Here is a 25579-nt window from a genome sequence, read left to right as displayed (position 1 = left end):
TACTCTCTTAATGCTAAAGTTGTTCCTACTGGGAGAGAAATGGCTGGAGTTTCCTGCAGCACATGCCGTTTGTGTAGCTAGTCAGCCTCAGCTCTAGTTGGACCTATTTAGAAGTCAGGATTAGCATTTTGGAGCACTCCAATGACAAGTAGTGTACAGTGCCCTGAAGTCCCTTGGGGAGTTGGAGAAGAGGGTTCCCAACACAGAGCACAGCACAGTGGACTCACCTTCTCCAGCAGACATCTCTGTTCTGTCTCCAAAGTGCCTCTCATGCTCCAACCTGCTCTCTCCAGCATCAGACTGTCACCAGGTATAATCTGTCTTCCTCTCCCACTAAGCTTCTAGAAATGCCCTCTTCTTGCCCCTTTTCAGCTCTTTTGCCATCTTGAATAGCCCATCGTTATGAGATTGATATAAGTCCGAGGTTACACCACCACAAGCCACTCACAGGTAGTTTCTTAATAGGGTGAAAACTATGTGCATCTTGTTTCTATTATGCTTTCAGGGTCTGCTCTAAAGCACAAAGCGACTTTAAACAGGGCCTTTTCCCTTCTTCTCAAGTTATAACCAGGCATCATACATAGTCTATAACTGGCAGTCATCCCAAGAGAACCAACAGGAGGTCGGTCATTCGTTCAGAGCTTTCCCTGGAATGTCTCCAAATAAAAAAACATGGCAAAAGCATGGTTTCTGGGCTCCTTATCAGGAGAAAGCTTCTGGAAAGCTGGTTTATACCAATTGCCATCACCTTCCTGGGTTTTCATTGTTGCCAAAACATTCTCACTTGCTGGGTATTGTGGATCTCCAAACAAAGACAAAGTTTCTTGATCAAAATATTAACCCAGAAGCTACAGATATTTGTATTCTTTGATTCCATCTGTATATCTGCAGGCACTGTTGCACTTGTGATTGATTTGATTTGATTTAATGAGGAGAGTCAATTTAAAAGTTCCACAAATAAAGTCAAGTAGTTTAGATAATGTTCATGTATTGCTAAATCATCTTGTCTTCTTTAATACCTACCAGGGGCTGCAAGGCAGCAATTAGGATCTTACGGCCAAGATATTTAAATATTTATATTTCCCATTTGAGTTTCTCTAAACTAATTTTAACAATTACTTTCAATTTGTTATTATTAATTTTTGTTTTTTAACTAAAACTGCTAATAGGGAAGAAAACTCTGAGTTTTTGTTAGTTTTTCTTTACTTTTCTTTTTATTTTCCCCCTATCTTTTCCCAGATGAGATGTGGATAAAAGATAAATAGCAGGAAAACAACAGAGGGGAAAGTGAAGAGTTAAATACATATTTTTCATATAAGTGGTAATTTACTATGTTATGCTATTGACATATGCAAACCCATTTCTTTGTTTTCAGCAACTGCCAACTTTATTTTCTTAATTGCACTCTTACTAAATTTTCCTCCTGGCAATTATGACCTACTACAGATTTCACATTCAAATGCTCCATTCAAATACCTTGCCCAAGGGATGTGATAATTGGCCAGGAATATCTTAATTAGTTTTAAGAGAAAAAATTGTTATGTTTAAATATAACATTCTCATTATAGGTATTTAAAAATAAAGAGTTAGGTACACAAAAACAGGACCAAAATTGTGTCAAATTCCCATTTTATTATTGGGGAAATTATGTCTATACTCTATTGGTATTTGAAAATTAATGAATATGGAAATAAGTCTGGATGTTCTTTTGTGGGATTTAAGTCTTACTGCTGTGTATTTTTAAATGATTCAAAAATTTTTATTTGATTACCTATCATGTTCTAGGAATGAGGATTCAACTACAAATGGGATTATAAAGTTTCTGACTCCATGAAGCTTGTTTTTAAGTTTCAGAGCAGTGTTTTTAAACTGCTGGCCCAACTCAACAATGGGTCATAAAATCAATTTAGAGCACTATAACCAAAATTTTAAAAAAATATATAGGTAATTTTAGTTAGTATATTTACATATATATATATACACACACACACACACACATATAAATTGAAAAACAGAATAAGAAATAAATTTTGAGGGTTTATATTACCTCTACACTTGTCAAGACTCCATGTGTCATGAAACTTTTGTTTTGGTTGTGTGTGTATCTGGGTGTGTATATATACTGTGCTATTGTAAAAATGTAGTTTTTGCTTTGGATTGTGACCCAAACGCTTACAAATAGTTCCATAAAAGAAAGAGAAAAAATTAGTAAACAAGTGAACAAATAACTAGGCTAAATAAAAAGATTCAGATACAGTAAGTGTTTGAAAGAAAAAAGGGGGTGGATTTTGTGGGAGTGGAGTGAGGGATGGGATGGTCAAGGTAGGTTATGATAAGTAATGAAATGTGAACTAAGACCTGCAGGGTGGGAAAGAGCCCGCTATACAGAGAGCAGGGAAGACCTTTAAAGGTGGAAGGAAGAGCCAATGTGAATGCCCTGCTGTAGAAGCAAATCTGGCCCAGATGAGGAATAGGCATGAGGGTGCTGTGGTTACAGATAAATGAGAGGGAAAGGGAATGAGATGCACTTGGAGGGTGAATAGATTCAGACTACACAGCATGATAAGCCATGGTTTTAAAAAAAATGGGTTTTGGTTGACTGAAAGGGGAAGATTTTGGAAGCTTTTATATGTCAGAGAAAGTCTTGATCTAATTTAAATTTGTGTGGGTTAGTCTGGATGTTATGAGCACAACGGATTAAAGGAAAGCAAGAGTGGAAATGTGCAAAATATTTAGGGGGCTATTACAGCTGTCAAAGCAAAGGAGGTCTGTGGCTAGAACTAATTGGAGGTAGTGGAGATGGAGAGAAGGGTACAGAGCTAGGTATGTTTTGGAGGTAGAACAAGTATCGTTTGCTTATGGATATCTGTGTGTTGTGTCTCTGTGGATGGTGGTAGACTGAGAGAAATAAAGGAATCAAAGATAATGTCTAAAAACTATACAAATGGTGGCATCTTTTGCTGGAATGGCAAAGGCCAAGACAGGAATAGAATTTGGGTGGGGAGGTTTTAATTCTAGAGGTTCATTTTTTTTTTTTTTTGGTACGCGGGCCTCTCACTGTTGTGGCCTCTTCCGTTGCGGAGCACAGGCTCCGGACACGCAGGCTCAGCGGCCATGGCTCACGGGCCCAGCCGCTCCGCGGCATGTGGGATCTTCCCGGATCGGGGCACGAACCCATGTCTCCTGCATCGGCAGGTGGACTCTCAACCACTGCACCACCAGGGAAGCCCTAGAGGTTCATTTTTAACAGGTAATTTTGAGATCAAATAGACACAGTTTTCATCCACAGCACTGATTCAATTTTATAATTATATATTTATTTGTGTAATTATTTGCTCATTACAGAGTAAAAAGTTCCTCAAGGTGGGAGTCATGTTTATTTTTTGTGTTGTACTGATCCTTGTTTTCCCAGCACAGCGCAAGCATGCAGGGAATATCTACTGACCTAATGACATAAAGGTGTTGTTATTAATGAACACTTTTATGAATGTCAGTGATGGACTTTCCTTTGGTGATCATTTTTTTTCAAAGAAATCAAGTTTTAACAGAAGAAAATTTCTACCTGCCTAATGGTGAGGCAAGAACAATGAGATGTCTTTACAGAACCATGAAGCCAGGGTCATTGACTAGTTAATCACTTGCTTCTACACACCAGCCTTCTAGAACAGTTGTTTCTCACACTTTAGCACACATGAGATTCATTTGGAAGTCTTGTTAAAATAGGGAAAGCTGAACCTTATGCTCAGAATTTCTTATTCAGTAGGTCTGGGGTAGGGTCTGGGGATTTGCATTTCTAACCACTTCCCAGGTGATACTGGTGATGCTGGTCCAGGGGAAATCAGTGCTCTAGCAAGAAAAGGTTCTTAATCTGGGGTTCACAGATCCCTGGAAAAAGTCTACAAAAGCGCTATGGGGGATTTACATACACATCCCTGAAAAGATATATACACATTTTTCATGTATATGCTATGTGCATCTTTCTGGTGATAGAGCCTGAATATTTCATCACGTACTCAAAGGCCTTCAACACTTAATTAAGAGTAGTGGTACTCAATCTTGGATATATAATAGAACTCCCTGAAGTCTTGGCTCTTCTATTCAATTGCTGTGTGACTTTGGGCAAAATACTTAACTTCTCTGTGCCTCAAGTTCTTCATGTATAAAATGGAGCTAACATAACAGTACCTACCTTATGGGCTTGTTATGAAGTTCAAATAAGTTAATATTTGCATATCATTTAGAGAAGTACTTAGTAAGTGCTAAATAGGTGATTGCTAAATAGGATTATAAACCTTAGAGTATTCTTTTTTTTAAAGTCTAGGATCCACCTCTGGTGATCCTAATGTACAGCCAGGGATGACAACCACTGCTCTGTAATGAAAAGAGAGCAAGAGATAGATGAGTGCCTTTCTTGAGAATGTGGTGTTAATTTCCTCTCAGCGTAGCAGACTTCCCTTCCCAGAGGAGCTTTGCTAGGAAACTAGAGAGGGCTAGCAAGAGCCCTAGCATCTTGGAAGTGAATTCTCTTCCTAAAACCTCAAGAGCTGGTTCATGCTGACCTTTTTTCTTGTGGTAGGGGGAGGGGCTGAGGCAAAGCAGCAGAAGGAAGAAAGTTGGTTTTATCCAAGCTGATTATTTCTTTTGTTTAAAATCAATGCAAACAATAAAAGCCTGTCCTAATATAGGAAAATGCTAACATTATAAAGAAATGATCAGAGAGGTAAATACTAACTGTGTGAGCAAACTAGCCTTCGAAATGACACCAGTGACCCTTGCTTCCTGTAGTTCATGTCCTTGTGTGCTCCCTTCTACACTGAATGTAGCTGAACTGTGTGATCAATAAGATATCGCAGAAGGGACAAAGTCTAACTTCCCAGGCTAGGTTGGAAAAGACATTGCAGTTTTCCCACCCTTTGTCTTGCGTTGTTCACTCTGGGAGAAGCTAGCTGTCACACAGAGAGGACCGTCAAGCAGTTTGTGGAGAGGAAAACAAAGAACTGAAGCCTCCCACCAACAGCCCATAGTGGCTTGACAGCCACGTGGGAGAGCCACGTGGGAGAGCCACGTGGAAATTGACTCTTCCAGCCCATCAAGCTTTCAGCAACTGCAGCCCTGGCTCCTATCTTAACTGTAACCTCACAAGAGACCCCAACCCCAAACCTCCTATTCTGCAGAAACCATGAGAGATACTACATACTGATTTATGTTTTAATTCACAAAGTTTTGGGATAATTTGTTACGCAGTGATACATAACTGATGAAGTAAACTTAAACTTTTATTTTTTAGATGCCTGAGCTGAGAGTTTCCCTTTGGCCATTTTGGTGCCACTGCAGGTGATCTGCTCATTTTATTTTTCCTAACCCTTTAAGTCCATGTAAGATACAAGGAAATGGTTAGCGAGTAAAATAGGCACACTCTATGCGGAGAGAAAGAGAACCCAGTCTCCTGCTTTGTGTTTTCCTGAGGCCTCACATCCAGAGAGAAAATAAGTAACAAGACTCTTGAGCTGTACCAAGCTCAACAGTTAGGGGTCAGCTATGCAGGACCCTAATTGAGTCGACAAAGCCTAATACTATCTTAAAAGAAAAATGCAAGAAAGCTCAAAGTTTCTTAGGAGCACAGATGGCCAGGTTGCCAATCTAAACCCCCCTGAATTGTTGGTGTCCACTACTGTTCTTTATTTCAAAACCGAATAAACCAAAGAATAATGTGAGAAACGAGTAGATTTTTCCTGGTTAAGGCTGAGTTTGGGCTGAGAGAAAATGACCATGAAGACCTTTAAGTGCTATTTATATACTGGTCATATAACAATTTGAAATAGCTGAATAGGTGTTGCTCCATCACTCGGTTCTAATAAACCAGGTTACTTGGCTTTTGGAAAATAATTTCCATCTACCTGAGATTTTGCTGAAGTTCACCACTGTGGGTAGACAGACTTAAAAATGGTTGCACTGAACCTCAGAACATACATGGGGTGTGTCTGACAAAAATATTTGCATATGCAGCCAGAGAGATCACATCCATAGCCTAAATTAACTTAGACCTGTTTTTGCTGTGTGATTACCTTCTGAGTTGGAGATTTGGGGACCCAGAAAAAGTGGTTGATCAGTTAATTACATCCTACTCTGATATGCTCACTTCTATCCAGGGAACACAATATAGTACTCAGATCAGCATATTTTAATTAATTTTTACCAAAATCAATTATAAGGCGAGTTAGTAGGTGATTACAGGGTGAGATTAATGATAGCATTACAAACACTCCTGGTCACTTATTTTTTTCTTTCCTGTTATCTAGAAGCCAAATATTGTAGTCAGCATGTTCTAGATTAATTACACACACAGCTCATCCTCTCTGTCTATTCCAGAAAAACAAAACAAGTAGTTTCAACTTAACCATGGGGGGCAGAGAAGAGGAATTGCCAGAGAGGAAGCAACTGCGAAATGCATTTACTCTAAGTGTGAGCAGGGCTCGGGTCTCCCCAGTTGAGGTCATTTGAATGAACACTGATGCTTTCCTTTAGAGTAAAGATGAAATGAGGCAAGAAACCCCTAACTGTCTGGGAAATAACATGTTTAGAAGGTGAAAAGCAGAGTCAAATAAGCTTCATGTCTAGCTTCCATTTTATTTCCTTTTAAGTGTGTGCCCACTTCCAGCTCACCAGGGTAAGCAGGATTTAGTTTGCCGTCCCCACCCCTCCTAGTTTTAAATTTTAATGCTTTTTCTCCTTATTCTGATTTCAGGTCTTTTGGAAGGGAGAAGCAAGATGTCCCAAACACCTTAGTGTGTGCAATCTGCTGGTAAGTCCTGAGTGTACCAGGTGCTCGAGAGGATAATAAAGAAGGGGTGAGGGACTGGTGGGGAGTAAGGGGAAAACATAAGACAAGTGGAGGAAGGCAGGGCTGAAACCCATCTGTCTACCTTGGTCTTGCCCTGTTTTTTTAACATCTACTTTCACTGATTTCTATTTCCTTATTAAATTCCAGGGGGTTGGCATTTAAAGGTTTTAGACTTTAGATTATATAATTTGACAGCTAATTTTTATTAACCAGCCTGTGAAATCTGTTTGATGGCTAAAATTTGGCTCTAACTCATAGAAGTAGAATTTTACCCTATGTTTTGCATGCTGTGCTTGCTAATGTGAAATAGTTTGTCATATGTTGGGAAGCCTTTGGCTAAGGATTGAATCTCAAAGGCTTATGTGATGAAAGACATCTTGTTGAACTGGAGCTTTGATATGCTGTTGCCCAAATATCAATATGGACAATTCAAGTGATGAATAATGTACTTTAATATAGAATGGACTGGAAATTTATAGGAAGTTTTAACAATGTGCATTCCTAGGCTCTAACATAGATGAAAATCACTCTGAATCATGTAGTTAACCTGCACACACATTCATATACACATTGTTTTAGTGCACCTTGGATTTTCATTGAATGATTATTTATTGAGCCCCTACATGTGCCAGGCATCTGTTAAGGACTGAATATGGTCAATGTGGACCCTTCCCTCAAAGAGGTCAAAACTTCATATAATTGAGAATGTCACTAGTAAGACCATCTATCCTACTTAATAAAAATTTTCTGTAAAATATATATGAAGCATGCTGGACAGTTAAATGTGAAAAATACTGTTATGCAAAGCCTTACCAACATCCCCAGTTAAAGTCACACGGAAAAGAAAAATAAAACATAAATAGATGGCAAAGCTAGTTATCTCCTTTCTATAACATTTAGCTTTTACAGCATTATGGTTCAAAAAAAGCATTAAATGTTTCAAAATACACTGAGTTTTGCTCTATTCAAAATAATAAATAAAGATGTAAAGAAAGATGTTAACATTAGAGGAAATTTATTTGCCTTTGTTGTAATTTGACTCCAAGGCAAAAAAATGAAAAATTACTTGACATGAATGGTGTATGAGCTTCTATTTTTCCTTTGAAGAGGAGATTAAACACAATAAGCAACTTTTTCATTCTTTTCTAATGAAGGTTCACTTTCCTCTATGTTACTGAATACTCCTGGACTTTTCTTAACCTAAGAATTGTATGCCTACTTGGCTGAGTCATCAATATCTTTCCTGTCATTTTTCTCCCATTGAGTTTTGTGCTAATGGACTTGGCCCAGTCCATTCCCTTCCTCCCTTTATTTTCTTGAAAATTACTTCTCTTCTCCTTTTAAAAATTATTATTTTAATTCTTCTTTTCTTTCTCTTTACTTACAAAATTTAAAAATTGATATTTACAAATCAGTCTGCTCCTTGAACTTGTTTTTCTTTCCTAATTTGTTCTTACATAGTTGATACATCCATACCATCCCTCCACTTTAACTTTGCATTATAAGGGACATTTTTCTGACTTACTTATATATCTTCAAAAATCATTGTGCGTTCACTGGTCAGAATGGCCACCATGAAAAAGTCTACAAATAACAAATACTGGAGAGGGTGTGGAGAAAAGGGAGCCCTCCAACACTGTTGGTGGGAATGTAAATTGATACAGCCACTGTGGAGAACAGTATGGCGGTTCCTTCAAAAACTAAAAATAGGGCTTCCCTGGTGGTGCAGTGATTGAGAGTCTGCCTGCCAATGCAGGGGACACGGGTTTGTGCCCCGGTCCGGGAGGATCCCACATGTCGCAGAGCCGCTAGGCCCGTGAGCCATGGCTGCTGAGCCTGTGCGTCCGGAGACTCTGCTCCGCAGCGGGAGAGGCTACAATGGTGAGAGGCCCACATACAGCAAAGAAAAAAAAAAAAAAACTAAAAATAGAACTACCATACGACCCAGCAATCCCACTACTGGGCATATACCCAGAAAAGATGAAAACTCTAATTTGAAAAGAAACATGCACTCCAGTATTCATTGCAGCACTATTTACAGTAGCCAAGACATGGAAGCAACGAGAGTGTCCATCAACAGATAAATGGATAAAGATAGTGTGTGTGTATGTATACACACACACACACACACACACTGGAATATTACTCAGCCATAAAAAAGAATGCAATAATTCCATTTGCAGCAACATGGATGAACCTAGAGATCAGCATACTAAGTGAAGTAAGTCAGACAAAGACAAATATTATATCACTTATATGTGGAATCTAAAAAAATGATGCAAATGAACTTACAAGACAGAAATAGACTCACATAGATAACAAACTTGTGGATACCAAAAGGGAAAGAGAAGGGGGAGGGACAAACTAGGAGGTTGGAATTAGTAGATACAGATTACTATATATAAAATAGATAAACAACAAGGACCTACTGTATAGCACAGGGAACTATATTCAATATCATGTAATAACCTATATTGGAAAAGAATCTGAATATATACATTTAACTGAATCACTTTGCTGTGTACCTGAAGCTAACACAACATTGTAAATCAGCTATATTCTAATTAAAAAAAAATCATGTGTGTTCATCTCAGCAATGGAAGAAGGTACTATGTTGATTATACATTCCCTAGATTAGTAGTTCTTAAATTTTAGCATGCATCAGAATCATGTGGAGATCTTATTTAAAAAAAAAAATCAAAAACAGATTGCTGGGCCTCAATCTGAAACAGTAGGTGTGGGGTGGGACCCAAGAATTTGCATTTCTAACATCTTCCCAGGTGATGCTGATGCTTGCTGGTCTGGGAACCACACTTTGAGAACTACTGGCCTAGTGAACCAGGAAAACTTAAGAAGTACCAGTAAATACACTTTGTTCTTTTTTTTATTTGGGGGTGTGAGGCAAATATAACACAGGATCCCTCAAATAAGCTGTCACATATAAACTGATACATCAATACAGAAGTCATGTTTCAGTTCATGGTTTGACTCATGTGACCTGCAATTTAAATGAACAGAACTGGTCTTTTTGCAATAATGAACACTGAGAGTTAGTAACCATTTACTTTTGTTTTGTTTTCATTTTTTGTCCATTAATCTAGACTTGGAATTCTGTGTGAAGATATGTCAAAACAAATTAGTGGGTTGCTGTAGAAAAGCAGGTGGGGACTGATGAACAGAGTGTGACTGGAAGAGGTATTTCACAATTTGTTAAGGAAGCAAAGCATTATAATCCTACCGTCTTCTCTTACCACACACAAATGCATGAGCAACACACACACATATACACACACACTGTTTCTGTGGGTAAATCAAAGGTATTTAGGGTTTTTTTCCCCCCACATCTGTGATTATTAAAACCTTCCTAGAACTGCTACAACCACAACATGTGGTAAAAATAATTATCGGGACTACATACTTACAAACATTTCTCCTTTATATGAGTGATTGTAACTGGTTTGTGTGATGTGTGTCAAATTGTGACTGGAAATTTGAGTTTGGGAATGGAACGTATATCTTTGCTTTTGTCTGTTTGTAGACATAGGCTTATATTCATGCATGCATTCATTGATTCATAACATTTTTTATTAAAGGTCAGAGAAAGGGACAGTAGGAAGATTCATACAAAGATGAATGAGAGCTCAGGGCATGGTGGATGATGTATCTGTGAAGTGAAGCACATGCATAAATAGTACAATAGGAAGTATTCAATATTATGGGAGAATAGGGAAGAAGTACATACTTCTCAGGGAAAACTTGACAGAAGTAACATTTGAATTGGACTTTGAAGAATGCAAGAGTCTTTGCTGGGGATGGCAAGTAGGAGAAAGCCTGGGCGGGGGTGGGGGGCATCATGCACACCTCCTGGGGAATAAACTTGTGTAAGGATTTCAGGGAAATTTTAAACAGGTGGATGTAGGTAGAGCATATAGTATGTGTATGGAGCAAAGTACTAACCACTAGGGCTGAAATCAGGTACAGAAAGGAGAGGAGGGAGCTGGTGTAAGCTAGGCTAAGGAATCTGGACCTTATCCAGTGGTTCAGGAGGTGTCTACAAAGGAAGACCCGTATCAGTGAAGGCAGAAGCAGGAAAGATGTGTCTGAACAAGAACAGCAGTAAGAATCATAGAAAGAAAAGTTACTGAAGAGAATTTCATATATAGAGCTTTTAGTACAGATGTGCTAATAGGATGCAGAGAAGAGAAGTCAACCACGATTTCCCAATTTTTAGTTGAAGCGACTGTACTGTTTATGATGCCATTTGATAATAGCAGGAATGCAGAAGTGTCTTAAAGTTGTGTTGAACTGTCTCTATGGCATTCTGGCAGCCATTGTCAAAGTACCTAAGTCTTAGCAAAAAGCTTTCAGAACAGGAAAATGACTTATTAGTCATATGAAATATAGGATAGAATTTGTTCAGGTATAAGACATTATCCACTGAAAGCTAATATTTTATCAGTGAGCATTGTATTATTTCTTTGAGTCATTCAACAGTTGCTTCTGGACAAGAGTAATATTGAAGATTCTCAACAGGATGAGGGAAAGTCACCTGTCATCTCTCCTTGGTTGAGAAATACCAACATCTCTGTTACTTATGGGAATTGCTGTACCTCTGAGGAGTGTTGCAACAGGGAAGGACACCAAACAGGTTGAGAACCACTACTGTACGAAAAGGAGGTCAGAGAGATCCTTTACAAAGGGCTCCCAATCTTGGCTCCAACCACAGTCTCTGAAGAATACAGAGGCATAGCTTTAATCTCTGTCATTCCAATAAGGTTAAGAAAGATTGAGAGGAGGAAACAGGAGACGAAAGAAATCAGTTGTTTCCAGGGAGGTTTTACTGATTGCAGAAATTAGTCAGAAGCCAGTCTTTTCTACCAAAATATGAGGATCGAGATAAATTGACAACCAGTGACTTGTGAGAGTAAACTTAAAAATCAGCAGAAAATTACTGATAGGAAGACAAGAAAGGTGACAAGTATCAAATCATAGTTTGAGGGTATGAGCTAGACCAGAAAGATGTTAAGGACAAGAATATTCTAAGGGAGGCTAGAGAAGTTCATGGGTCAATAGTTCAGTTCTTTCCGTATAGCCAAAGTGGTCAGCGAGACCAGGAGAGATGTGACCATGACTTTGTGTTCTCATTGTTTTCGTTCCTACAAGGTCAAGGTCAATGTTCTTAAATGCACAGGGTGGCCTGAGACCCGTATGTGGGTGAAGGGCAATAAAAAAAATTATAGTTCTTTGAGAGAAGGCCTCCGAAAATAAATGTAAGAGAGTAAGATATGCTAAAGATATTCAATATGCAAATACTCAAATTCATACATCAAGAGAAGATAGTGCATGGAAACGGTGAGAGCAGAGTTAACGGCAACAGTCGTGCTTATTAGGATGATGAGACAGTGAAAGATTACAAAGGCAGTCTAACAATTTTCACCTATTGATGAGGACCAACATGATAACTAAGCAGCAGACCAGAAAGATTGGTGGTAAAAAGATAGAATGTCCAGTGTTAAAACCTTGCTGCTACTCGGTGTGTGGTGCACTAACCAGATGCCTGGGCATCATCTCAGATTTTGGCAGAAATGGATAGAACCACCTACCCTGCCCCCAAAAAGGTCTACTCAACCAGAATCTTCATTTTAACAAGATTCCCGGGGACTACTGTACACATTAAAGTTTGAGGAGCTCTGATCTGGGAGACTTTAAATAAGGCCAGGTGAAAGATGATTGTATTCTGCATATCATAATTAATTCCATCTCTGCCTAAGTTAATTAAGTAAAACAGTCATTTTTAACTAACCTATTTTCAATGATTTTTAATTATTTTTCTATTCAAAGATTCATCTGAGAATGTGGCAAATGCTTTAGATACTCTTCTCCCATCCCATCCATCCTTACAAGCGGATGCAATTTCAGAATATGACTTAAAGCCCAGCCACAAATTCCAATTTAAGGAGTAGTATTTAAAGAATCCCAAGCACTACTCTACAGAATTATTAATTAGAAACCACCTGAATGCTTGAGGACCCAATCCACCAAATGGCTGCTATCTTGGGGCCTAGCTGGGTTTGCTTTTAATAGAGACTTTGAAGACACCCACATATGTTACACAATCAGGGCCCTGAACAGGACTGCCTTGATTGCCAGGCAACCCAGTTCTATGGATACCAAGATGACATATAAAACGTGTGCCGTCAACTGCGACTGCCAAGTAAAACTTTCAGTCACAGGCATCTAGACATTTGGGTGGTATTATAAATCATCTGAAAGTTTTTGTTTACTAAATTATAATCCTCAAGATTGTGATAATGGCTAATGTCTGAGTATTTATTATGCACTAGGAAACTATCCGCTCTTTGCCCCCATATCTCTCTCTCTTTCTTCCTTTCTCCTTAAAATAACCTTGTAAGGTAGGTATTTTTGTCCCTCATTTTAAAATATGGAAACTGAGACTTACTTTAATAAACTGTCCAAGATCATAGCTAACAAATGAATGGAAAGTAGCGGAGCCTGAACTCACACATAGATCTAACTTACTGCAAAACCTGTATTTTTACCAGCCAGGCTAAAGACTATAAAAGCCTTTAGAATAACTGCTTTAGAAAAAAATTCTGCAAAACCAACTCTATTTCACTATAAAATGAAATATTTCATCAGGGACTTTTTTCTTCCTAAACTATCTTTTTCACAGAAAGTACATCTTTTGTGTAAAATCTGTAAAATAATTTATTCTGGTTCATTCAGCAAGTTATCACCAAAGTTTTATACTGCTCATCCAATTTGTAAGGTGATTAATGTCAAATCTGAAAACAAAATAAGATGGCTCATATAGACTGAGTAAAGTTGGAGGAAAAGTTATTTTACTTTTAAATTAAATTATTCTTTTCGTAGCAGCTGATGAGTTCATGAAGTAAAGCAAAACGCTGCATCAAAAAGCCTTAAGTCCATAAATTCTACCTCGCTTCTCTGTTGACCTGACTTCATCAGAGGTTACTTACAACTTGGGCTCAGGTGCTTTAATCATAAGACAAACTATGTAGCCCAAATTATATAACAACACAGAGTCTTTCTAGGCCAATAGCCTGAAGCACTCCTCCACAGTCAATTAATTTTAACAACATTCTATAAGGCAAATAGGGAGAGTAAGAACATTACTATCACATGCAAAAGAGCCTGCCAGAAGAATGTTTTTAAGTATATGCCCTCTATTCTGTGAGGTATTCCTAGTCCTTATTTTCTTTAATAATTATTATTCATGTCACATTTTTTAAAATGTCACAGTATGAAGCCATCTATTACATTGAAATGGTGAAAGGGAAGGACGGAGAGATAGGGAACAAATGAACATGGATTTGTAAACACTGTCCTAGGAGTTTTAACCCTTAAATGACCCCTAAAGGAGACTGTTTTGAGACTTTCACAGATCCTTCTCCATTTATATAATAATAATGCTCTCCTCCCATTAGCACCGTGATTTTGAAGTATAGTATATTTGAGGTATCATGTAATCCTCACACCAACCTGGGAACTCTTATCACCTTTTTACTGAAAGGAAAACTAAAGTTTGGAGATGTTATACATTAATTGCCCAAGCTGGTGCAGCTCATAAGTGAGAAAGCTTTCTGAAACTGGGTTTCCCAGACTCAGATCTCTTGCTGCCTCCCAACTAGCAATACTAGAAATGTTTAGTTTGAACGTAAGTATCTGGCTTTGTCTGTGAGGCTCTTTGTATAAGGTTGTCCCATTTGTAATTTGATTCAAGTAAACTAACACATACTAAGCTTCTATTAAGGTTCAGTGAATACAGAAATGAGAAATACAATCTTTACACTCAAAAGCCTTCTCATCTGGTGTAGAAGATACATAAACCAGGAACTGCAATCTAAATTACTCCGTCACTATGCTCATTATGCCTTCCTGAAAATGGGTGTGAATGTGCAAACCAGTGAACTGGACACTTTAGGTGAATTGTATGGGATGTGAATTATATCTCAATACAGCTGCTATTAAAAAAATAAAATAACAAATTAAAAAAACATTAAAAAATTTGTGTTAAGGAAAGGATTTTTGTCTCCAGAAAACCTAAGATAATCACAAAATAATTACTTACCCTTGATCTTGGACCTGACTTTTAATAATACAATCTCAGCATTTTGGGATACTGCTTTTGCACAAAATTATTAACCTCTAATCAATAAACATCCAACCAAAGTTATGGTGCTTTACATGTAGCATTTCTAATTTCATTGTTGTTTCAAACAAACGTTATATTTTTTGAGATTTACATTTCCTGACATAAATATTATACTTAGTTGTCTAAAATTACTACTTATTTTTTAAAGCAAAGGTAACATAAAATAAAACATCCAATAGTTGCACAAATGTTATATAAATAAAGATAGAGGCCCTGTCCAAACGAAATGTGCACTGGTGGGCAATGCCACTGTGGAACGGTCCCAAATAGTCAAGTTCCTCTGAAATACGGGCAGGAGCGGCTCCTTGCCCATTGCCCAGCCCTCTGATCCAGCGTGAACTTTTCATTTTACAGGTGAGGACAACGAAACACGAAGGTGTTGACCTCTTAAAATATTCCCAAGATCACATAGAAAAGGATCACAAACAGAAGTCTCTACTGCTTTTTCTACCACTACACTGAGTTGGGATTAACTGGTAAAGTCTTTACTGATGCAACACATAGTTATCAAGTAGTTTCTATTTTCTAGGCTTCATTCTAGGCAATATAGATATGTTGATAAGCACTGTGGCAAGGAAGACAGATAAGAAGCCCGAGTAAACAAGTAAATAAAGGATAGTAATTAGTTGCTATGCAGAGGATTAAGATAAGGTTATTCATGGAGGTGACTTTAGCTCCTGAGCCCTACATGGTTGCTTGTGAAGAGTGGTGGGAAAAGAAATCCAGGCAGTAAACGAGTTGATGAAAAGGTTGTGGTTGGTAGGAGGCAGAGGTAGAGAAAGCAGGATTGATCAATACAATGGAGAAGGAACGCTTCACTGCGGAATAAGGAGTTTGCATCTCTGAGCAAGTTCTGGTATAATTTTAAGGATAAGTCCTAATTTATCTAATTAGGTGGTAGACCCAGACTTTACCCGAAAATCAGGTATTAAAATCTATTGTGTACCTTCTTTTTCAAATAAGGAAAAGTACTGTATGCTTCCTCTGTGTGCCCTAGCAAGAAGCTGACATTTCAGCAACACTAAGAAAAAAACAGTGGCACAATGAGCACAAACTCAGTCATCTTCCACTCTGCGGTCCCAATGCCTGTTCTAAGCTGCCAATCTGAACAGGACATGTACCTCCTGAAATCCCCTAATGGTCTGTCATTTCTCTTAGCAGAGAGTCAAACGCCTCATCATGGCCCACAAGGCAGCACATGCTGGTCCCTGCCAATTTCTCCAGCCTCACTTCCTGCTACCTGTTGCTCAGAGGACCAGCTGAGTTCTCTTCTCAGATGAACCCTGTGCTCACTCTACTTGTTAATGCTTTGTCCTTGACCAGGACAAGACAGAGATGCTTCTTGCTCAACTCTTCCCAAAGTGAACTCCTACTTATACTTCAGGTCTTTTTCAAGACAACACTTCCTCAGACGAAGTTCCTCTAGAAAACCTGCCTTGCCCCCTTGTCCTAAGTCTGACTTAGGAGCTTCACCTCCAGATATTCCATCATCTTTAGCACTGACCACCCCCACATTGCAACCGTCTACATATTTGCAGCTGTCTTGCATAATCTTGTTGAGGGCAGGGACCATAGCTGTCCTGTTCATTGTTGTATCTTCCATACTGAGTGCAGTCTGGGCATTAGCATCTAGGGGCTTAATACATAGTGAATAAGTGCAAAGAAAACTTTCTACTAGGTTTTAAATTCCTAGAGAGCAGGAACCCTTAGGCTGGTTAAACATACTACCTCCAACTCTAAACACAAGGTGAGTGCTCAAAGAAATTTATAGTTTTTCAACTGAGAGCTGCATTTCCCATGCTTTACATTCTATGATTTGAGTATATTGAAAGTGGATTTTCTGGTGAAGAGCCCTGCCATTGTCTTTGCACCAGCTTTGGCCATACTTTAACCTGCCCAGCCATCGGATACCATTTCTAAGTCTAGGCAGACAAATATCTGAACTAATATTACTCATCTACCTTCTCAATATGGTCTGATTTATGCCATAAAGTATTCCTGCATCTAAACTTTGTCCTACATATGAAATACTCACTATTATCCTGCAACTTAGACCATTTGATTTAAAATGCATTTCTTCAGGGCTTTTAAATACTTTGCGATCTTTATCTTTCCACAATGCGGAAATCAGTTTCAGAACTAAACTGATCACAGTGATTGATGTTTTGATGCAACAGTTCCTTACATTTAAAATCAAGAACACAAAATCAAAATTTAACTAAAACGTATACTCTTAATAAGTTTAAATATTTGTACCTACCTTCTAGTGCATCTTTCATATCCTGAGCAAAAAGGGTCCACATAATTTCAGCACTTATTTTTCCCATGTTCAGTTCTTGAGGAAACCTAAGAGCAAACACATATATTAGTAGATCAAAAAGAAAAATGTGTCTGAAAAAAAACACTTCACATTACACAGACACCACGGTAATTATTACATAGTTTACAAATACTTTTACTTATGAGATTTCTCTTTATAAATTTTCAGGGGTAGGGAAAAAAAGCTGAACACCAGAGTGTGGCGATAAAGACAATTAGTGGGTGAAAGGAAAACAGACTTCATTACGTCAGTGCCACTGTAATGTTGCCCAGGGTTCCTGATGGATGTCTTATGCTGTGTGTCTGCTTGTGTCTAAAGAGTCCCTTTAGTTTTATCAAACACTTTGTCTTCGTATGTCTCAATTTGAGGATAGGCCAGATGAATCTGAGGAGCAGATACCATATAACAGCAAAAACCACAGCTCGCATTCATCTGTCAGCCATTTTTCTCGAAGCAAACTTGAGTGCTTCCATTCTCTATTTGCTTAAAGCAAATTATTTCAAGAAAGATTCCTCACTCCTCTGGTAAAATGGCCCATGGTGGACCCATTAATCAGGACTCCAGAACTATCAGGCAGGCTGTATATTTTAGATCAAACAAGCTTAAGCCAAAGACAAGATTCCTACTGCTGCTGAATATGTATTCTGTTTGTATGTGTTTTCAATCTCATGATAAGCCCAGCGAAAATAATTTCATTCATTTCATTTCATCGTAAACACTCAGCCCATGCCAAGATGCAAGACTGAAAGTATTTTCTGTTCTAACAAATATATATTACATATTTTATGCATTGAATATATTATTTATAAAGTGCATGTATATAAATGTTTATATACATATATACAAGCTAACATATTAAGGAAATATAGATATATACATATATACATATATATGTAAAGTAACAAGAATAACTCTCACATTCATTTATTTTTTATTTTTAAGATTTTTTTGATGTGGACCATTTATTTTTTTTTTAAAGTCTTTATTGAAAGTTAAGACTTTTCCTTCCTATGCAGGGGGTGCAGGTTCAACCCCTGGTCTGACAACTAAGATCCCACATACCTCACAGCCAAAAAACCAAAACATAAAACAGAAGCAATACTGTAACAAATTCAATAAGGACTTCACATTCATTTATATCTTTGAGTCCAAATCAAAAAAAGAGAAAAGAGCAATATAACCCTGAATGGGATACAAAGGGTTACTTAAGTAAATATGACCTCAGTATAACCTCAACAAAGAAAAGACCACATATCCTACATACTATTTCACCAAACCACAGCATGTTTCATCAAATATCCCTTACTAATTTCCATCTATCAATTTATCTAATAATGTCAACTGATACTTTAAAACTTAAATGTGGATGCATTATTAAGTATTAATACAGAACACTTCCTATGATCAAAAAATAAATATAACCTAGATATATACAAAATTAGTTTTCAACAATAAATTTTACCCCCTTTATATAAAAATAACCTTTGGCAAGTAATGTTTCATTTGTGGATAGCTAAGAATATCCCATATATGTAGTATATTAACTTTTATGTAATAGTTACACAACAACAAAATTGTAAGTGATATAATTACAGTGATTTAAGCTCGTAAAATGAGGAAATCTATTATTTTAATTTTTTGACTCCAGAATAAAGAATGTATTAATTCTGTTTATGGTGCCCTGATAAAAAAAACAAAGACATTGGGAGACCTTCAAGATGGCGGAAGAGTAAGATGTAGAGATCACCTTCCCCCCCAACAAATACATCACAAATACATCTACATGTGGAACAGCTCCTATAGAACACCTACTCAATGCTGGCAGAAGACCTCAGACCTCCCAAAAGAAAAGAAACTCCCCATGTACCTGGGTAGGACAAAAGAAAAAAAGAAAAAACAGAGACAAAAGAATAGGGACAGGGCCTGCACCTCTGGGAGGGAGGTGTGAAGGAGGAGAAGTTTCCACACACTAGGAAGCCCCTTTGCTAGTGGAGACTGAGGGTGGCAGAGGGGGGAGCTTCGGAGCTTCGGAGCCACGGAGAGCGCAGCAACAGGGGTGTGGAGGGCAAAGTGGAGCAATCCCCACACAGAGGATCGGTGCCGCCCAGCACTCACCAGCCCTAGAGGCTTGTCTGCTCACCCTCCAGGGGCGGGTGGGGCAGGGAGCTGAGGCTCCGGGCTTCGAGGTCAAGGTCGGATCCCAGGGAGAGGACTGGGGTTGGCAGCATGAACACAGCCTGAAGGGGTTAGTGCACCACAGCTAGCCGAAGGGAGTTCAGGAAAAAGTCTGGAGTTTCCAAAGAGGCAAGAGACCATTGTTTCAGGGTGTGTAAGTAGAGGGGATTCAGAGCACCGCCTAAACGAGCTCCAGAGATGGGCGCGAGCCGCGGCTATCAGTGTGGACCCCAGAGATGGGCATGAGATGCTAACACTGCTGCTGCAGCCACCAAGAATCCTGTGTGCAAGCAAGGTCACTCTCCACACCTCCCCTCCTGGGAGCCTGTGCAGCCCACCACTGCCAGGGTCCCACGATCCAGGGACAACTTCCCCGGGAGAACACATGGTGCGCCTCAGGCTGGTGCAATGTCATGCTGGCGCAATGTCATGCTGGCCTCTGCCGCAGCAGGCTTGCCCCACATCCATACCCTCCCACGCCCCGGCATGAGTGAGCCAGAGACCCCGAATCAGCTACTCCTTTAACCTTGTCCTGTTTGAGCGAAGAACAGATGCCCTCAGGCTACCTATAGGCAGAGGCGGGGCCAATCCAAAGCTAAACCCTGGGAGCTGCAAGAACAAAGAAGAGAAAGGGAAATCTCTCCCAGCAGCCTCAGGAGCATGGGATTAAATCTCCACAGTCAACTTGATGTACCCTGTATCTGTGGAATACCTGAACAGATAACGAATCATCCCAAAATAGAAGTGGTAGAATTTGGGAGCAACAGTATATATATATTTTTCCTTTTTCTCTTAGTGAGTGTGTATGTGTATGATTCTTTGTGGAATTTGGCTGCATAGCTTTGTTTTTACCATTTGTCCTAGGGCTCAGTCTGTCATTTTTTTTAGTATAGTTTTTAGCACTTGTTATCATTGGTGGATTTGTTTTTTGGTCTGGTTGCTCACTTCTTTCTTTCATTCTTTATTTATTTTTTCTTTTTTTATTACTTTTGACTTTTTAAATTTTTAATAATTTTTTATATCAATAACATTATTTTATTACTTTTCCTTCTCTTTTTTTTTTTCTCCCTTTTCTTCTGAGCCGTGTGGCAGACACGGTCTTGGTGCTCTGGCCATGTGTCAGGCCTCTGCCTCTGAGGTGAGAGAGCCGAGTTCAGGACACTGGTCCATGAGAGACCTCCCGGCTCCACGTAATATCAAACGGCAAAAGCTCTCCCAGAGATCTCCATCACAACGTGAAGACACAGCTCCACTCAACAACCAGCAAGCTACAGTGCTGGACACCCTATGCCAAACAACTAACAGGACAGGAACACAACCCCACCCATTAGCAGAGAGGCTGCCTAAAATCATAATAAGGTCGCAGATGCCGCAAAAGACACCACTGGACATGGTCCTGCCCACCAAAAAGACAAGATCCAACCTCGTCCACCAGAACACAGGCACAACTCCCCTCCACCAGGAAGCCTACACAACCAACTGAACCAACCTTAGCCACTAGGCACAAACCAAAAACAACGGGAACTACGAACCTGCAGCCGGCGAAAAGGGGACCCCCAAAACAGTAAGTGAAGCAGAATGAGAAGACAGAGAAACACACAGAAGATGAAGGAGCAAGGTAACAACCCACCAGACCAAACAAATGAAGAGAAAATAGTCAGTCTACCTGAAAAAGAATTCAGAGTAATGATAGTAAACATGTTCCAAAATCTTGGAAGTACAATAGAGAAAATACAAGAAACATTTAACAAGGACCTAGAAGACCTAAAGATGAAACAAGCAACGATGAACAACACAATAAATGAAATTAAACATGCTCTAGAAGGGATCAATAGCAGAATAATTGAGGCAAAAGAACGGATAAGTGACCTGGAAGATAAAATAGTGGAAATAACTACTGCAGAGCAGAATAAAGAAAAAAGAATGAAAAGAATTGAGGACAGTCTCAGAGACCACGGGGACACATTAAACACACAAACATTCGAATTATAGGGGTCCCAGAAGAAGAAGAAAAAATGAAAGGCACTGAGAAAATATTTGAAGTGATTATAGTTGAAAACTTCCCTAATATGGGAAAGGAAATAGTTAATCAAGTCCAAGAAGCACAGAGAGTCCCATACAGGATAAATCCAAGGAGAAACATGCCAAGACACATATTAATCAAACTATCAAAAATTAAATTCAAAGAAAAAATATTAAAAGCAGCAAGGGAAAAACAACAAATAACTACAAAGGAATCCCCATAAGGTTAACAGCTGACCTTTTAGCAGAAACTCTGCAAGCCAAAAGGGAACGGCAGGACATATTTAAAGTGATGAAAGGGAAAAACCTACAACCAAGATTACTCTGTCCACCAGGATTTCATTCAGATTTGAAGGAGAAATTAAAACCTTTACAGACAAGCAAAAGCTAAGAGAATTCAGCACCACCAAACCAGCTTTACAACAAATGCTAAAGGAACTACTCTAGGCAGGAACCACAAGAGAAGAAAAAGACTTACAATAACAAAACCCAAACAACTAAGAAAATGGTAATAGTAACATATATATTGATAATTACCTTAAAGGTAAATGGATTAAATGCTCATACCAAAAGACATAGACTCACTGAATGGATACAAAAACAAGACCCGTATGTATACTGTCTACAAGAGATCCACTTCAGACCTAGGGACACATACAGACTGAAAGTGAGGGGATGGAAAAAGATATTCCATGCAAATGGAAATCAAAAGAAAGCTGGAGTAGCAATTCTGATATCGAAAAAATAGAATTTAAAATAAAGACTATTAAAAGAGACAAAGAAGGACACTACATGATGATCAAGGGATCAATCCAAGAAGATATAACAATTATAAATATTTATGCACCCAAAATAGGAGGACCTCAATACATAAGGCAAATGCTGACAGCCATAAGAGGGGAAATTGGCAGTAACAAAATCATAGTAGGGGACTTTAACACCCCACTTTCACCAATTGACAGATCATCCAAAATGAAAATGAAAAAGGAAACACAAACTTTAAATGATACAGTAATCAAGATGGACTTAATTGATATTTATAGGACATTCCATCCAAAACCAACGGAACACCTTTTCCTCTCAAGTGCTCATGGAACATTCTCCAGGACAGATCATATCTTGGGTCACAAATCAAGTCTTGGTAAATTTAAGAAAAGTGAAATTCTATCATGTATCTTTTCCAACCACAATACTGTGAGACTAGATATTTATTGCAGGAAAAAATCTGTAAAATATACAAACACATGGAGGCTAAACAATACACTAATTAATAACCAAGAGATCACTGAAGAAATCAAAGAGGAAAAAAAAAAACCTAGACACAAATGACAGTGAAAACACAATGACCCAAACTTACCGGGTGCAGCAAAAGCAGTTGTAAGAGGGAACTTTATAGCAATAGAATCCTACCTCAAGAAACAAGAAACATCTCAAATAAACAACCTTACTTTACACCTAAAGCGATTAGAGAAAGAAGAACAAAAAACCCCCAAAGTCAGCAGAAGGAAAGAAACCATAAAAATGAGATCAGAAATAAATGAAAAAGAAATGAAGGAAACAAGAGCAAATATCAAAAAAACTAAAAGCTGGTTCTTTGAGACGATAAACAAAATGGACAAACCATTAGCCACACTCATCAAGAAAAAAAGGGGAAAGACTCAAATCAAAAGAATTAGAAATGAAAAAGAAGTAACAACTGACACTGCAAAAACACAAAAGATCATGAGAGATTACTACAAACAACAATATGCCAATAAAATGGACAACCTGGAAGAAAAGGACAAATTCTTAGAAAAGCACATCTTCTGAGACTGAATAAGGAAGAAATAGAAAATATGAACACACAAATCACAAGCACTGAAATTGAGACTGTGATTAAAAATCTTCCAACAAACAAAAGCCCAGGACCAGATGTCTTCTCAGGTGAATTCTATCATTTAGAGAAGAGCTAACACCTATCCTTCTCAAATTCTTCCAAAATATAGTAGAGGGAGGAACACTCTCAAACTCATTCTACAAGGCCACCATTACCCTGATAAGAAAACCACACAAACATGTCACAAAGAAAGAAAACTACAGGCCTATATCAGCGATGAACATAGATGCCAAAATCCTCAACAAAATATTAGCAAACAGAATCCAACAACACAATAAAAGGATCATACATCATGATTAAGTGGGGTTTATCGCAGGATTGCAAGGATTCTTCAGTATACGCAAATCAATCAATGTGATACAGCATATTAACATACTGAAGGAGAAAAACCATATGATCATCTCAATAGATGCAGAAAAAGCTTTTGACAAAATTCAGCACCAATTTATGATAAAAACCCTCCAGAAAGGAGGCATAGAGGGAACGTCCCTCAACATAACGAAGGCCATTATGACAAACCCACAGCCAACAGCATTCTCAATGGTGAAAAACTGAAACCATTTCCACTAAGATCAGGAATAAGACGAGGTTGCCCACTCTCACCACTATTACTCAACATAGTTTTGGAAGCTTTAGCCACATTAATCAGAGAAGAAAAAGCAATACAAGGAATCCAAATCAGAAAAGAAGAAGTAAAGCTGTCTCTCTTTGCAAATGACATGATACTATACATAGAGAATCCTAAAGACGCTAAAAGAAAACTACTAGAGCTAATCAATGAATTTGGTAAGGTAGCAGGAGACAAATTAATGCACAGAAATCTCTTGCATTCCTATACACTAATGATGAAAAATCTGAAAGAGAAACTAAAGAAACACTCCCATTTGACACTGCAACAAAAAGAATAAGATACCTAAGAATAAACCTACCTAAAGAGACAAAAGATCTGTATGCAGAAAACTGTTAGACACTGATGAAAGAAATTAAAGATTATAAACATATGGAGAGATATAGCATGTTCTTGGATTGGAAAAATCAACATTGTGAAAATGACTCTACTACCCAAAGCAATCCACAGAGTCAATGCAATCCCTATCAAACTACCAATGGCATTTTTCACAGAACTAGAACAAAAAATTTCACAATTCACATGGAAACACAAAAGACGCCGAATAGTCTAAGCAATCTTGAGAAAGAAAAATGGAGCTGAAGGAATCAGGCTCCTGGACTTCAGACTATAGTACAAAGCTACAGTAATCAAGACAGTATGGTACTGGCACAAAAACAGAAATATAGGTCAGTGGATCAGGACAGAAAGCACAGAGATAAACCCACGCACATATGGTCACCTTATTCTTGATGAAGGAGGCAAGAATATATAAGGGAGAAAAGACAGCCTCTTCAATAAGTCATGGTGGGAAAACTGGACAGCTAAGTGTAAAAGAATGAAATTAGAACATTCCCTAACACCATACACAAAAATAAACTCAAAATGGATTAAAGACCTAAATGTAAGGCCAGACACTATAAAACTCTTAGAGGAAATCCTAGGCAGACACTCTATGACATAAATCACAGCAAGATTCGTTTTGACCTACCTCCTAGAGAAATGAAATAAAAACAGAAATAAACAAATGGGACCTAATGAAACTTAAAAGCTTTTGCACAGCAAAGGAAACCATAAACAAGATGAAAGACAACCCTCAGAATGGGAGAAAATATTTAAGAATAAAGCAACTGACAAAGGATTAATCTCTAAAATTTACAAGTAGCACATGTAGCTCAATATCAAAAAAACAAACAACCAAATGAAAAAAAGGGCAGAGGACCTAAGCAGATATTTCTCCAAAGACGATATACAGATTGTCAACAAACACATGAAAGGACGCTCAACATCACTAATCATTAGAGAAATGCAAATCAAAACTACAATGAGATATACCCTCACACCAGTCAGAATGGCCATCATCAAAAAATCTACAAACAACAAATGCTGGAGAGGGCATTGAGAAAAGGGAACCCTCTTGCACTGTTGGTGGGAATGTAAACTGATACAGCCACTATGGAGAACAGTATTGAGGTTCCTTAAAAAACTAAAAATAGAACTACCATACAACCCAGCAATCACACTACTGGGCATATACCCTG

At 38.3% G+C, this 25579-nt stretch overlaps 1 protein-coding gene across 1 annotated transcript in view; it reads right to left on the bottom strand.

The window, feature by feature from the left end:
- The window catches only part of UNC13C (unc-13 homolog C), a gene marked incomplete at both ends in the record, with an annotated part of 576078 nt that overhangs the window by 162546 nt on the left and 387953 nt on the right, over positions 1 to 25579 (bottom strand). Inside the window, one exon of the mRNA XM_082648355.1 lies at positions 17299 to 17384. Within this exon, the coding sequence (XP_082504481.1) occupies positions 17299 to 17384 (86 nt within the window). The remainder of the gene's footprint in view (positions 1 to 17298; positions 17385 to 25579) is intronic.

The sequence above is a fragment of the Grampus griseus genome, assembly GCF_964374135.1.
Source record: "Grampus griseus genome assembly, chromosome: 2".
NCBI lineage: Eukaryota > Metazoa > Chordata > Mammalia > Artiodactyla > Delphinidae > Grampus > Grampus griseus.
This window is presented reverse-complemented; position numbering and strand designations above follow the sequence as displayed.